The sequence below is a fragment of the Phyllobates terribilis genome, unplaced genomic scaffold (assembly GCF_046119375.1).
Source record: "Phyllobates terribilis strain yellow unplaced genomic scaffold, ASM4611937v1 Scaffold_2__4_contigs__length_985480577, whole genome shotgun sequence".
Lineage (NCBI taxonomy): Eukaryota > Metazoa > Chordata > Amphibia > Anura > Dendrobatidae > Phyllobates > Phyllobates terribilis.
This window is the reverse complement of record NW_027362762.1, coordinates 420,849,783-420,864,382: the sequence shown is the minus strand read 5'-3', so window position 1 is coordinate 420,864,382 and position 14,600 is coordinate 420,849,783. Positions and strand designations below refer to the sequence as shown.

At 39.9% G+C, this 14,600-nt stretch overlaps 1 protein-coding gene across 1 annotated transcript in view; it reads left to right on the top strand.

Annotated features, from left to right (window-relative positions):
• Nucleotides 1-14,600, top strand: part of LOC141213014 (uncharacterized) — a 903,379-nt gene that overhangs the window by 636,062 nt on the left and 252,717 nt on the right. The window contains 2 exon segments of the mRNA XM_073665145.1: nucleotides 6,951-7,074; nucleotides 12,808-12,920. Of these exon segments, the coding sequence (XP_073521246.1) occupies nucleotides 6,951-7,074; nucleotides 12,808-12,920 (237 nt within the window).

The window sequence follows — 14,600 nt, the reverse complement described above, 5'->3', positions numbered from 1 at the left end:
GAAAGCCGTGAGAAAGGCAGGCAAGTCGGACACCAGGGGGTCTCCTCTCTCCCATAGAGGATTTAGCCAGGCCAGGGCCTCCCCGGTGAGATGGGACATGAAGAAGGCAATTTTGGCCCGGTCGGAGTTAAACTGGTGAGACAGGAGTTCAAATTGCAGGGTGCACTGATTTATGAAGCCCCGAGCCTGGGCGGAGTCGCCTCCGAAACGAGAAGGTGCAGAAAGCCGGGGTCCGGGGTAGGATACCATGTTATTAGTGGGCAGTGGAGCTGCCGGATTGCGAGTCATGGCACTGGCGGTGGTTGCAGGCAGAGCAGTCAGAGTGTCCAGGCGAGAATTGACATTCCGCAGGTGACCCAGGATGGACTCCTGTTGGGACCTCTGACGGGACAGTTCATGACACAGATCCGAGAGCGAGGGAGCTTGGGTGCCACCGGGTTCCATGGCCCGAGCAAACTGTAACGGGTCTGGGAGGCGGAACCTCTGAGCTACTATACAAGGGGGCGGTCCTTGTAAGGGAGCGGGTGGCGACCAGGGTAGACGGGCAGGCAGTCACAGCAGGTGACCGGGACAGTCTCTAAATGAACGGACAGGAGGTCACGGCAAGTGACCGGGGCAGTCTCTGGATGAACGGGCAGGAGGTCACGGCAAGTGACCGGGGCAGTCTCTGGATGAACGGGCAGGAGGTCACGGCAAGTGACCGGGGCAGTCTCTGGGTAAAGGATTGGTACGACCTGTGGCGGCAGATGATAGACGTGAGCTCCCAGGTGAGCAGGCGAGAGTCTCTGGATAAACGGGTGGTCACAGTATGTGACGGCGGAGCCTCCAGGAAGACCAACAGACAGGTAGCAGATGAGCGCTCCCAGGTGAGCGGGCAGGAGTCTCTGGACAGGCGGGTGGTCACAGCACGTGACGGCAGAGCCTCCTGGTAGGCTAGCAGACAGGCAGCAGATGAGCGCTCCCAGGTGAGCGGGCAAGCTGGTCCTTAGACAGACTGACAGGAGTTGGAAGGCAGACCGTCGGACCTCAGGCAAGCAGGCTGGTAGAAGATGTTCGCTCCCAGGTGAGCGGGCAAGCTGGTCCTTAGACAGACTGACAGGAGTTGGAAGGCAGACCGTCGGACCACAGGCTAGCAGGCAGGTAGCCGGATATCAGGCAGGAATTAGACAGCAGACTGGCAGGAATCTGGCAGGTATCTGGCAACGGGACCTGAGGGCTGAAGCAGAGTAGTGAACAGTGCTACAACATTGCTCGGGCACCTCCATTTTGGAGGAGGTGCCTTTTATATGGGAGGTCCTCCGGCAATTGGCCGGGGACTCCTTAGGACGGCACGCGCGGTCCCTTCAAGAGAGGGGGAGCGCGCGCGCCATAAGCACACTGCCGGGGAAGGAGCGCGTGCCGGAAGCAGCGGGGAGAGAAGCGCTGGAGGACGCCGCGCCAGGAGCGGGGAGGTGAGAGGGACGGCGTCTCTGCCTAGAACGGGGCAGAGACGCCGATGCTACACTCTCCAAGAACTTTATTCTGCAACACAAAAAAAATCCTGCCATCTAAAGTGTATGGAGGCCTTCCATCGCTCTTGGTGAGATAAGCATAGGTAGGTTTGAATTTCTTGACCCAGATGCGAGTGGCAGCAGCCTACGCAACTCCTCTTCTCTTTTTTTCCCATAGAGAACAAAGAAAAGCTTGGCCAAACATTCATGTATATGGGAATAGCGAGGAGAGATAGCCTTCGGCCAAACAAGCCTTTGGCTGACAATTATCTAAAGTGTAATGGCGTCTTTAGTGCCAATGCATGATCCTGAAAAATGTAATGCTTACAAGGAGCCTGTCACATCCTTTATCGCTATTAACCTGCCCCCAGTGTCTTGTTAGTGAGGGCAGTTTTATAGCCAGAAAGGACGTGACAGGTTCCCTTTAATTTTATTTGTCATTTGATCATCAGTGAAGTTTCATTAGTAGAGACCCTTACTCTGAATCCTACATTTAAGATTCTGCCTTGTATTTATAAGGCACATGCATTGAAATAAATTGGACTGGAATACCAAGAACTTTGCAGTATTATCGATTTCATTGGGAACTCTATCATCCTAACTTGAAGTATGGGAGATGAAATTTCCAAGTGAAGCTGAAAGAAACCATTGCTTATTTATTCCTTAAATCCACGGGGGCTTAACTTATGGACCACCAATAATAGCATTGGCCATTAAGGAGAAGCTTTGCCCAAAGATACGGACTTGAAGGGTTTTCACATTTTAGCCACAGTGATGGTAAATATGGTTCATGGGACTTATCTTTAGGCTATGGCAACTTAGTTACATAACATTGCTTATGAGGCATGGGAATGACACTGTGATTTCAATGTTTTCCAATAAGAATAGAGAAATAAACAATTTTGTGACGGACAAACATGCTTATGAAATTTTCCCTTATAGAGAAATATAGAAGTTAAGCTACGAATTTACCACTATTTTACCACTTCTCAGGGTTAAAATTCTGCTGTCCTATAGCCGTATTGTAAAGGCCTCCATACATATTAGACTAATGTCAGCTGAAACTCAGCGATATGGATGGGTTCAGTTGACTGTCTAATGTGTATGTGAGCCCTGGACTATTTATTATCTGTAGAAAGATTGACCCAACATGTCCGCCTGTCGATCGCATAGTCTGCCAGAGATAAGCCACCGCCACACGTCTGGTGATGGCCCTCTTGGCCAAACGAGCACTTCTATGTATGGTAGAGATGGACAAGATACCTGTAGACCAAACATTGGGCCAACAGCAATCTAATGTGTGTGGTGGCCTTAAGACAACTTCTTTATGTGTGAGAAACAGACGTCTGAGATTAGTGGAAAACTGCAGATAGTAGTGGGAGATACAGAAGCGCTGATGCATTTTAAGTTTTTGGCTGGTGGTACAGTTTAAACTATTACCCTGGCAATCAATAATAAGAAGTGGGCTTATCTTACAATGCTACTTGTGAATCAGTTTCTCTAGCAGAAAACTGATTTGGAAGACATTATAAATGCTGCTCTAAACTGTACGATTTTAATTTGTATTCTGTCCTTATCTCTGAACCTGCAGTTTCCCTACAAGTGAAATAACAATATGTCTTGTGAAAATGATTAACTGTATCTCTGGATTATTTATTCAATAGACAATGAGGCTATTTGTTTATGGTTTGGCAAACACAATGCGGTCTATTTTTTTTCTCTTCGATTTACATCATCAGTGATTTATGGGCTTTCTGTATTTGCTGTTTTAATTACCATATGAATATAAAATGACACTAGGTAATTAGCTGTGCTATAATTGTAAGCTGGAAAACATTCATCTTAAGCACTACATGGGATTTCTGTGGGTGTCTGTATGCAATGACTTTGTGTAACACATAAAAGATGACAGCGTCCATTAACGGAGTACAAAACAGTGACAGACATCCCGCATTGTCATTTCACCTTTCAATATCTGTTTTCCTGCCTTTAAAGCACCACTTCAGCATTTTCTTTTTATTTCAGGGCTTGAGCGGTGCCACTAATATATGTTCCCTTACCCTCGTATTATACTTACCAACAGCCGCCATCTTCTGACCGCAACTTCTGACTGACCGGAAGTCAGAGGTAATGGTCACAAGCTGTCATTGTAAGTCTATGAGATCCTGATTCTTGCTCTCAAAGACTGACATTGAGCTGTGACTTCCGGATCACCCAGAAAACACTGGAGCAATCTGTCAGGTCACAACCTTCAGAAGATGACTGGTACGGTTCCGATAACAGAAGACAGCGACTGGTAAGTATAATACTAGGTGCAGGGAACTTAGATTAGTGGCACCATTCCAGCGGTAAAATAATAAAAAAAAACACTTCAGTGGTGCCTTATGGTTTAATGTCATCTAAAAACTTAGATCATTGTGTAAGCATGTCAAAATCTTTGTGAGGGCCCTGCAGTGAGGTAAATTGTTTGCAGTCTTTCATATGAGGGTATAAGTATAATTGTTTACAAGTATATTTTGGTACAGAAATCGTTTACACTACTTGACAGTGCAAATTGTCTCTTCAGAGAGGAAGGGGACTAGAGCTCTAGTACCACCAATTCGCGCAATCCTAAAAGTCAATATCGACCATTTAATGAACCTTGTTACATGACTTAGGATAAAAGCCAAACAAGAATCTCAATTTACAGACAAGGTGTTTTGGGGTATTGCTCCTCATCAGTGCAAAGTATGAGATCTGGTTTGACTAGGTGAGAGGCTTCTGTCCGGGATTCAAGGGGTAACGTTTCTCCTTATGGAGAGTGGCATGTCTAGTCTGGCGTGCCAATGTGAGGAGTTTTATAAGCTTTCAATGCTCCTCTGGGAAATTAAATATTCAAATTACCTCTTCAGAGAGGAAGAGGATTAGAACTACTTGACAGTGGCATGGGACTCGGGGGCTACACTACAATGCTGTTGTGATTGCTGCAATTACCATGAACAGCCATTGAACTCACCCAACATCTTTGGATTCAGGGTGGTTTATCATGGAACACCTTGCAGTGTATCACACTCGAAACAGGCAGGCTGGTGGAATCACTGCTTAGAGTGTGGACATTCATCTAATTCTGAAGTCCTCTCACAGGTGCATGAGATGTTGTAATTCAAAACCACTTTCACGATTTAGAGCAACTTCGTACTCTCCACTTGTACATATCTCACCAGACTACCACAGTCCTGAGTGTTACTGAACTTTACCTACCGTTGCTTTATCTTCATTTTATACTGCAGACCCACTTAGAACAGAATTGGTGCAGCACCATGCTCGACATTGGTGAGCTCAGTCAGCCTGTGTAGCCACTGCTCACAATATGCATCACAGCATAATGGCTGCATGATATACATTTATATGTATTCCCTGTAATGAAAAGTTATACATTGTATAAATCGTACACAGCGGTTTTCCTGACCCACCATTTGTATCACATGTTAAACATAAAAAACTTGTAGATGTTGGCCTAGAAACTAGTAAAATTGTTATTTTTGGGATCAAGGGCCGCAGACAGTTCATTAGACAACCCCAAAACTCTGCATTCATGCCACAGTACAGTGAAGACAGTGAAGCATGGGGGTGCAAGCATCATGATATGGGCATGTTTCTCTTACTACAGTGCCGGACCTATTTACCGCATACCAAGGATCATCGACCAGTTTGCATATATTAAAATACTTAAAGAGGTCATGTTGCCTTACGTTGAAGAGGATATGCCCTTGAAAATTTGATTACGGTGTAGGGTCATTGTCTTTCAACAAGACAACAACCCTAAACACACCAGTAAGTGAGCAAAATCTTGGTTCCAGTCCAACAAATTTGGGGTTATGGAGTGGCCAGCCCAATCCCTGAACCTTAATCTGATAGAACACTTGTGTGGTGACATCAAAAATGCAGTTTCTGAGGCAAAGCCAACAAATGCCAAAACATTGTGGGATGTGGTCAAAGCATCCTGGGTTGGAATAACAATTGACAGATGCCAGAAGTTGGTTGACTCTATGCAACATAGATGTGAAGCAGTTCTAAAAAAAACAGTGGGTATACAGCTAAATATTAGTTAGTGATCCACAGGAACGCTAAATCCTCAAAAAAAAAAGTACATATTGTGAGTTTGTAAACACAACTGCTATTTTTTAGAACTGCCCAATGTTCAGTTTTGTTATTTTCTGTAAAGTAGTTATAATTATATACATTTCTTTTCATGTTTTGAATTGGAAAACAGTTTGCAATGTTGCCAATGCATGGAAATAAAAACTAGTATAAAGATTTTGTGCTTAACTCATGTTTTTGAACACACTGCTATTATTTTGAACACTACTGTATATTTTAAATGATGCTATTACACATTCTTTTGATCTAAGTGTACCTCTTAGATCCATGCTATGGACAGCTGACAGATGAGACAATAGAAGCCTCGGATGGACAACCCCTTTTTAAATGAAGTGTTCCCAGTAGCCAGGATTTCAATGTGACGGCTCCACAGTTTAAAACGCTATTAACCAGCAGATTAGCCCCATATCTGGAGGTTAATAGCGTTTTGGGACATGACAGCTTCCCTTTAATATCTGGTAGTAAAAAATGCTGAATACAGCAAAAAAAAAAACAGGAAAAGTGCAAGATCAATAATAATAAAATCATGCTTTTATTAATCAATTTAAAAGAGCATGGTATGGCAACATTAAAACATATATAAAAGTCAGAAGCACAATAGACAATATCTGAGGACAATCCAGATAGAATGAGGGAATGTAGGCTACCTGCATAGAGATAGTATAGCATAAATAGGTAATTTACAAATAAATGACTTGATGTCAATGACAAATCATAAGTTAGTGATGGGACTCAAATAAGTACCCCCAGTAGCATATATGGTAAAAGTATACCAGACACCAAGAATAGATGAATGATCCCTTCTATGCAGAGAGCCACCCTCGCCCACTTCGCGATTTGCACTAATTTCTTCATCTGAGGGACAATAAGCATTTTATTTGTTGCTGTGGTTCTGACTTTTGGATAGCCAGGTGAGATTGGTATAGTGAAATATTGTGTAGGAAGTTTATTGAACAGAACGAATACCTGGATCAAGAAAACATTGAGGTTTACTGATAAGGACAGAGTAGGAGATTAATCTTAATTTTAAGGACCCAGTGAATAGAAATAAGTAATACCAAAGAATATTTCTACAAAAGAAAGCTAAGATCTTAATTTTTCCAGAATTGTATATGTACTCGATAGCAATGACCATCTATAACAAAACTCTCACATTGCGAAATGCTTCATGAAGATTTAGTTTTTTTTCTGAGTGAATATTTGTGATTAGATTATGTGCATATCACAATGACATTACTAATGTTATAAGTAATGTATAGTATGTGCTGCAGTAAATAATACATACATTGATGAATGTAAAATTATTTTTGTTTCCTACAGATGGTGTACCTGCCTTCACAGGTCAACCTCCCATCAGTCCTGCAGAATCTCATGGCATCGACATGACTTCCAGAAGAAAAAGTATGGATTTGTTAACCAAGGCAATGTACCAAGCTATAATTCAGTGAGTACAGTAAGACAGAGTGAAACATATCCTCAAATTTTGGACATTGTTGAATCTGTCACCAGGTTATTTTGCTATCTAATCTGATAGACCCTGATTCCAGCGATGTGTTACTTAGTTTACTCTGTGCTGCAGTTTTGATTAACAACAGTTTTCTCTGCTGCAGAGATCTATTAATTATCTGAATACTGAGCTCTGTATAACCCTGTACACACCACTGATTGACAGCTTTCTTTGTACACTGTGCATAGGCAAACAGCTATCAATCAGTGGTGGGGGGCATGGTTGGACTACCTGGCACCAGATTTACTTGTTCGCTAGTGATAATCTCCTGTTGATAAAATGTGATTTTATCAGAACTGCCGCAAGCAGCCCAGTATTTGCTGCATCACAGGAATCAAGGTAAAGTAACAGATTCACTTTAAAATAAAATAATAAGGTTGGTGGCAATAATATGCTGTATAAGTTACATGTATGAAAACATAAGTGGATCCAAATAAAGTATATTACAGTGCATGTGGAAGGAATTCTAGAAAATCCCATTCATGCAGAAAAACTTAGTGTTCATATGAGAGCATGCTATAAATTGTCACATCCCCAGCATGCCCTTACTGCCAAGGATTTTTTTCAGATTTTCTGTTAACCCATGCATCTTCATGAGTTTCAGATATTTTTTGCAGCATATTATACCCTGCTTGTACTAAGTGTATTGACATAATTGAAAATCTAACATTTTGGACTGTAAAACCCATTTTGATAATGGCATATTTACCACGCTCATAAGATTGCCCATTGTACAACTCCCTAAACTAGAGTTCAGTTTTTAAGTTATTTTGGAAAGTGTATATGGAATAGAAGCCAAGTCATGTCCTAGGCAGTACTATCAATGGTATTCTCTTTTCAAGAATTAGAATCTAGGTTTAAAAATGGTGGCTATTAAAAAAACAATGGATGGGCTCTGTTAATTGTTCTGAACCCAAATAGATGTCATTAAAGATACAAAGGGAAAGGGTATCATGTAGAAGGTACCTAGTGACATACCTGGTAACATGTCGTTCCTTCCCTTTCACGTCTCTTATAATTGGGATACCTAGATGTTAAACATGGCATAAATAGTCCAGCATTCACAAATTACTATCTGTGTTATACAAACCAGATTGTTTCCCTTTTCCAGCTTCAAAACCTGAGAGGTTCAGGATTACTGGTATGTCTCACGAGAACAGTTAGGATATTAACAGCAGTCTTCTTACTGTATATCTACTTTTATGGATTAAATCATAATTTCAGCAGCCGGTATGTTAAGTCTAGTTCATAAACATCAGATGGCTTCCTAACATACCTTCATATCTCCGGAAGAAGCTAACGTGAAACGCACCTTGGGGTACTGTCCCTCACTTCCTCTAGGTTGTCCAGGTTTTCTTTTCAGGTTTATGCCATTTGGCTATGTGACTTCTCTCTTTGAATATATACTGGCATGCTTCGTGTATTACCCACTATGGGCTACTATTGCTGGTCTTTTTGTGCCTCATTTGTGCTCCTTTATACTTTTAGAATGACATGTAGTTTTGAGTCCTGTATATTCCATCAGGACCGTTTCTTACTTCATTTATGCCTGCATACATGTATCCTGGATAAGTGGGGTATCGGTCATATATCTCCCCCCTTTTTAACTTTTTTTATTATATTGCAATAATTTCAAATAAAGATTGTCTTTTAATATGTGGCTGTATCTGCTTCCATTGTTTTTTGGCTTCTCATATTTTTGGAAATGGCTATTATATACACTGGCCATTCTTTTTGGTATCTGTGTTGTACAATCTAGATTGTTCCCCTTTTCCAACTTCAAAACCTGGGAGGTACAGGATTACTGGTATATCACATGAGAACAGTTGGGATAATAACACCTGTCTTCTTACTGTATATCTACTTTTATGACATTAAATCATAATATCAGCAGCCAGTGCGTTAAGTCTAGTTAATGAACGTCCTGTGGCTTCCTAACATTCAGCTGAAGTGCACATTATATTTATAAAAGCCAAACATACATTATACTTATGACGCACATGAGACTTAAATTAGATTCATTTTTCATGCTCTCATTTATATAGCACTCGAGAGGAGAATAATCATTTTCAAATGAATTTCATCTCTAAAATTGTGCTTATAGTATTAGAGTAAATAGTCAAGATAGACAGTAAAACATCAATTAGCCCCCAGCTGGGAAAATATCAGATACATACCGGTATTTTAGAACAAATAATAAAATTCTAAATCTTCATATTAATTATTTTTTTTAGTCCGTGATGAAACACTCTAGTTTCCACCTTATACACAAAATACAATAGGCCAAATTACATGTTTTATGCTTAAAGAGTACTCGTCATTATAATTTGTATTTCATAAATCAATAATACACATGAAAATAAGAAACTCTGTAATATATCTTATCGGAAGAATCTGCTTTCACCTCCTTTATTGATCTCTCACTCTCAATTCATGGGTAAAATTGATCTATATTCAGTGAAGTCTGATGATTCCATTACTGAGATAGATGACAGTTGGTGCTTTTAAAATTCCATGGAGAGGGGAGGGGGATCTAGAGGCAAATACAGACATACTGCTGCAAGTTCTTATGAAACATAGCTACAGCTCTCCATAGAATTTTATGAGCACAAACTGTCATCTCCTATGTCAGTAATAGGAACATTTGTCTTCACTGAATACAGATTTAACATGTGAATTCAGAATTTTTATAATGACTGATCAGTTCCAGGAGGAAAAGGAAACAGATTTTTCTGAAAAGATGGAAGAGTTGGAAGGGACCTCCTGGGTCATCTGGTCCAACCCCCTGCTCAAAGCAGGATTCACTAAATCATCTCAGACAGATGTCTGTCCAGCCTCTGTTTGAAGACTTCCATTGAAGGGGAACTCACCACCTCTCGTGGCAGCATGTTCCACTCATTGATCACCCTAACTGTCAAAAAGATATAATACAAAGTTTCTTATTTTCACCTGTACTATTGGATTCTGAGAAAAAAAACTTAAAACGACAGTTACTCTAAGCTGCAGCAATGGGTGACTTTTTAGAGTATTTTTACATTCGTCACAAGTCTGGCCTCTAATATAGGCTGCATATGGCTTTCCCAGTTCCCATCTATTACAATTACTGGTCTATGGTACATGTGCAATTATATACTCAGCTCGTTTGTTAAATGATAATCTTATTTAAGCCTTTCTGTTTCTAATGCATTCAGTCACTTTTTATTATCAATGAAATATAACAGTAGATGAAACGACAAGCTACTTATCATAGCAATTTCAAGCATGAAAATACTCGCTGAAGGGTTTTCATACTAATAGTGTACCTTAACTCTCAAGCATAGGAATTTCATCTTACAAAGAAAGGAAAGTTATGGCATTTTATTCAGTAGTACATTTGGATTTTGGGATTCTAGAAAACCTCTGGAATAATAAATAATAATTTTATTACTATAGGGCCAAAGTACTCCGAAGCACTTTACAATGGAGAGAATTCATGTACAAACAATATCAGACATTACAGAGTAACACTTAATTTTACAATCTACACAAGAGAAGTGAGGTGCCTGCTCGTTAGCTTATAAGGATATTGGGGTGATACCAAAGGAAAAAGTGCTTGTAGTGTATTGTGCAGCCAACAAAATGAGTGTAAATGTGTACAGAATTTTCATGATACAGGAAGAAGGGTCCGACTGAAGTTCATCCTGTTCTTGTCTCTGAAAAATAGTAAGAAGGATTATGGTAAACAATCCTGGGCCTTGAAACTGGGTCACAATTCGTACACTTTCTCACCTTGACCCATATCTTGTGTCTTTATAGGGCCTGAACTGTATAAGGAAAGACACTAGGACTGCAAGGGAGTAGGAAAGGGTAAAAGAAAAATGCGGGAAATTTTTGGGGGCTGCTCTGTGTAATAGGGGTGGGATTCTTACAGTATACATAGGGTTTTTGGCTCCAAAAGGTTTGTCAGCCATATTACCTTCATCCTGGTGCCCACCCTCCCTGCCCTGTCTTTTATGTTTTTCTTTGATAGATTTGGATTTTGATATATTAATATAAGGATGGTTTACAGATTCATACATAAAGGACCAAGGATTTAGTTACAGTTGTAAGATTATGGATATGTTTGGTTAAATATTTGTCAAAAGAGATATAAATAAAATGTTTTGTATATGGTGATGTTATGTAAAATTATAAAGTCACAGCATGGGCCTTTTTCTCGTCCATGCCCAATTATGTGCATTCAGCATGGCCCGCTGTACTACAGCGGTTGGCTTTTGGGGGTTAAATTAGGAGATCGGTGGAAAGAAAGGAAAGGGGCATGGATGGAATTTTGTAGTTTTGGTTTTTAACCCCTTAACAACCTTGGACGTATAGGTATGTCCAAAGTCGTCTCCCTCCCTATGATGCGGGCTCCAGCGTTGAGCTCGCTTCTTTCTCGGCACATGAAAGCTGATCTGATGAGCTGTCATGTTCCCCTAACACTTTAAATGTTGCTGTCAAACTCCAACAGTGGCATTTAACATGGTGGCCAGGAAGCTCGTCATAAGACCAGCCCATTGGTGTGCCCGTCACATGATCGCAGGTCGCCGATGGGTTGGCATGACCACCCGGGGCCTGCAGGAGGCCCTTGTGGTTGTTATAGCCGATCTGCCATGAGCGCCACCCAGCGGTCAGCGTTCATAGCAGATGAGCATTTCTGCAACTCATAGCAGGGCTGAAACCCTGCTATGTGTAACATAAGCAATCAGGTGATCGCAGCTTCTCGTCTCCCATGGAGATAATTGAAAACAGTAAAAAGTAATAAAAAAATGTTTTTAAAAATATTTAAAAAAAAGTTCAAATCACCCCCCTTTTGCCCCATTCAAAATAAAACAATTAAAAAAGAAAACACATATTTGGTATCGCCGAGTTCAGAATCGCCCGATCTATCAATATATAAAAAGAATTAATCCTGTCGGTAAACGACGTAATGAGAAAAAAAAAATATAACCCCCAGAATTAAGTTTTTTGGGTCGCCACAACATTGCTATAAAATGCAATAACAACATCATATCCCCCCCAAGATGGTGTCAATAAAAACGTCAGCTCGGCGTGCAAAAAATAAGCCCTCACCTGGCCCCAGATCATGAAAAATGGAGATGTTATGGGTTTCGGAAAATGGCGCCATATTTTTTTTAAAAATTGGATTTTTTTTCAACACTTAAATAAAAAAGAACCTATACATGTTTGGTATCACTGAACTCATAATGACCTGGAGAATCATAATGACAGGTTGGTTTTAGCATTTAGTGAACGTGGTGAAAAAAATAATCATAATAATATTTGTGGAATTGCACTTTTTTGCAATTTCACCGCACTTTGAATTTTTTCCCCGTTTTCCAGTACACGATATGGTAAAACCAATGGTGTCATTCAAAAGTACAAAAGTTATGGCTCTGGGAAGAAGGGGAGCAAAAAACGAAAGGGCAAAAATGGAAAAACCCCAGATGGTGAAGGGGTTAATAAAGCTGTGGCCAGCCCACTTATCTCACATAAGTTTTCTGTGTTTTCATTGTGGGAAAATATGTAATTTATATAAGGCAGCCAAGTTTTCGTAGGAGGCTGGTGTATCACACTTGCAACCTTTTTTGTAAGTGGAAATGTAGATGTCTTAGTATTTTGCCACCCGAAAATAATTGATCTCTTTTACAGGAGTCTACTCCCTGAGCATAGTATCCAGGCATGTGCCCTCCTATTTCTTTGGACAGAACACATGGAAAATAATGAAGTCAAAACAGAGGAAGAAATTGCTTTTTTGTCTAAAGGTACAGTTTATATAGTTATTATATACATATATATTAGTTGCATGCCTAATGGCTTGGAAAAAAATTCAGCCTTTCATATTTATGTAATCCTATCTATCTATCTATCTATCTATCTATCTATCTATCTATCTATCTATCTATCTATCTATCTCATATCTATCTATCTATCTATCTATCTATCTATCTATCTATCTATCTATCTATCTATCTAATCTTGTTTTATATTGGTATCTGGAGGTATTTTACACTGATAGCTCATCACCATTGCATGTTATTACTAGGTAAGGAGTACATTTTTGTAGTAACTGTTCCGTGGATCTTGACTTGGATTATGGAAATGAATATACATACAAGTATCATTGATAATATACATAGTATTCATTTTCTTAATAAAATTCGATGTATGTAAAAGCAAAATCCCCCATGCTTATTGGTTATAGGATAGGAATTGGAATTAATTGAGAATTATTCTGTGTAGATTGCTTCTCAAGAGTTTTGCTCATTCCACATCACAGCAGCAAGCACTGAAATGTTAAGTGTGTTTCATTTGTATTCCTTGAAGAGGTAGTATGATAGGTTTACTTGTATATTAAATCACAGTTGAAGACAGAAAAATGCCCTTTTCCAGGCAGCATCTTTCAACTAGCGCCATTCACTTCTCTGTTGGATAATGAATAATATAGTAAATGCAGTATGTTTTCCAGTTCCAAGTGCTTGTGATCAGCAGTCATAATGTGCTGTCACATCCACACTGATTAAATCTTGCAGCAGCATATTCTTTTGACTTTCCTGGAATATGCAGAGTTTGTCACGTATTTAAGATCTATGTAGCATTTGCTTTACATAATTTGTACTTTTTACACACGTGTTTGTTCGGCTATATTGTTCTGCTTGTAAGTATGATGAATGTTCATCTAAGCAAGTCCATGCAGTGCTGATTAATTTAATCTAAAGTTATTTTATTTCCACGCACATTTCCTTTACACCATATACTGTTTTATTGTTATGGGTACTGTATACATTTCAACATTTCAATGAAGTAGCCTTACATATGCCCCCTAGAGGTAACAAGAATTGGAACATTTAACTATTAATCTCAGGGGATTTAGAGCTACCAGTCTTTATCTTTTTAAAAAGACACAGCATGGTCTTCACATAAAGAACACAGCCCACTTATCTACCAATTCCACACCTTTTTTTTGTGCCGCTGCCTGGGTCTCCCTTTAGTTTCTTTACATCCTGTTCTGGTATTGACAGGTGACTGCTGAAGTCAATCACTGGTTGCAACGGTGTTACATTGTTTGCTGTGGCCAATGGTTGGCTACTGGATAAGTCCTTTAAATAATTAAGCACAGAATATTGGAGCTAAAAGTTGTATGGTGTTAAAGAGAATCAGTCAGTAGGATCAACACTCCTAAGCAGTCTATATGGGCATGTAGTTCATATGCATCTGAATAAAATGATACCTTATTATCTGCAATCTGATGTCTTATTCCAGAGATATCCATATTTTTCTTAATGTGTAAATGAGCTGTTAAGATCTATGGGCTGGACACTGATCAGCATGGGAATCTGCCTCTAGAACTTATTTTACATGAAAGGGGGAGTTACCAGTGTGAGACATGTAATGACTGACAGTCTGGTCTGCTGATCTACATGTCTCACACTGGTAACTCCCCC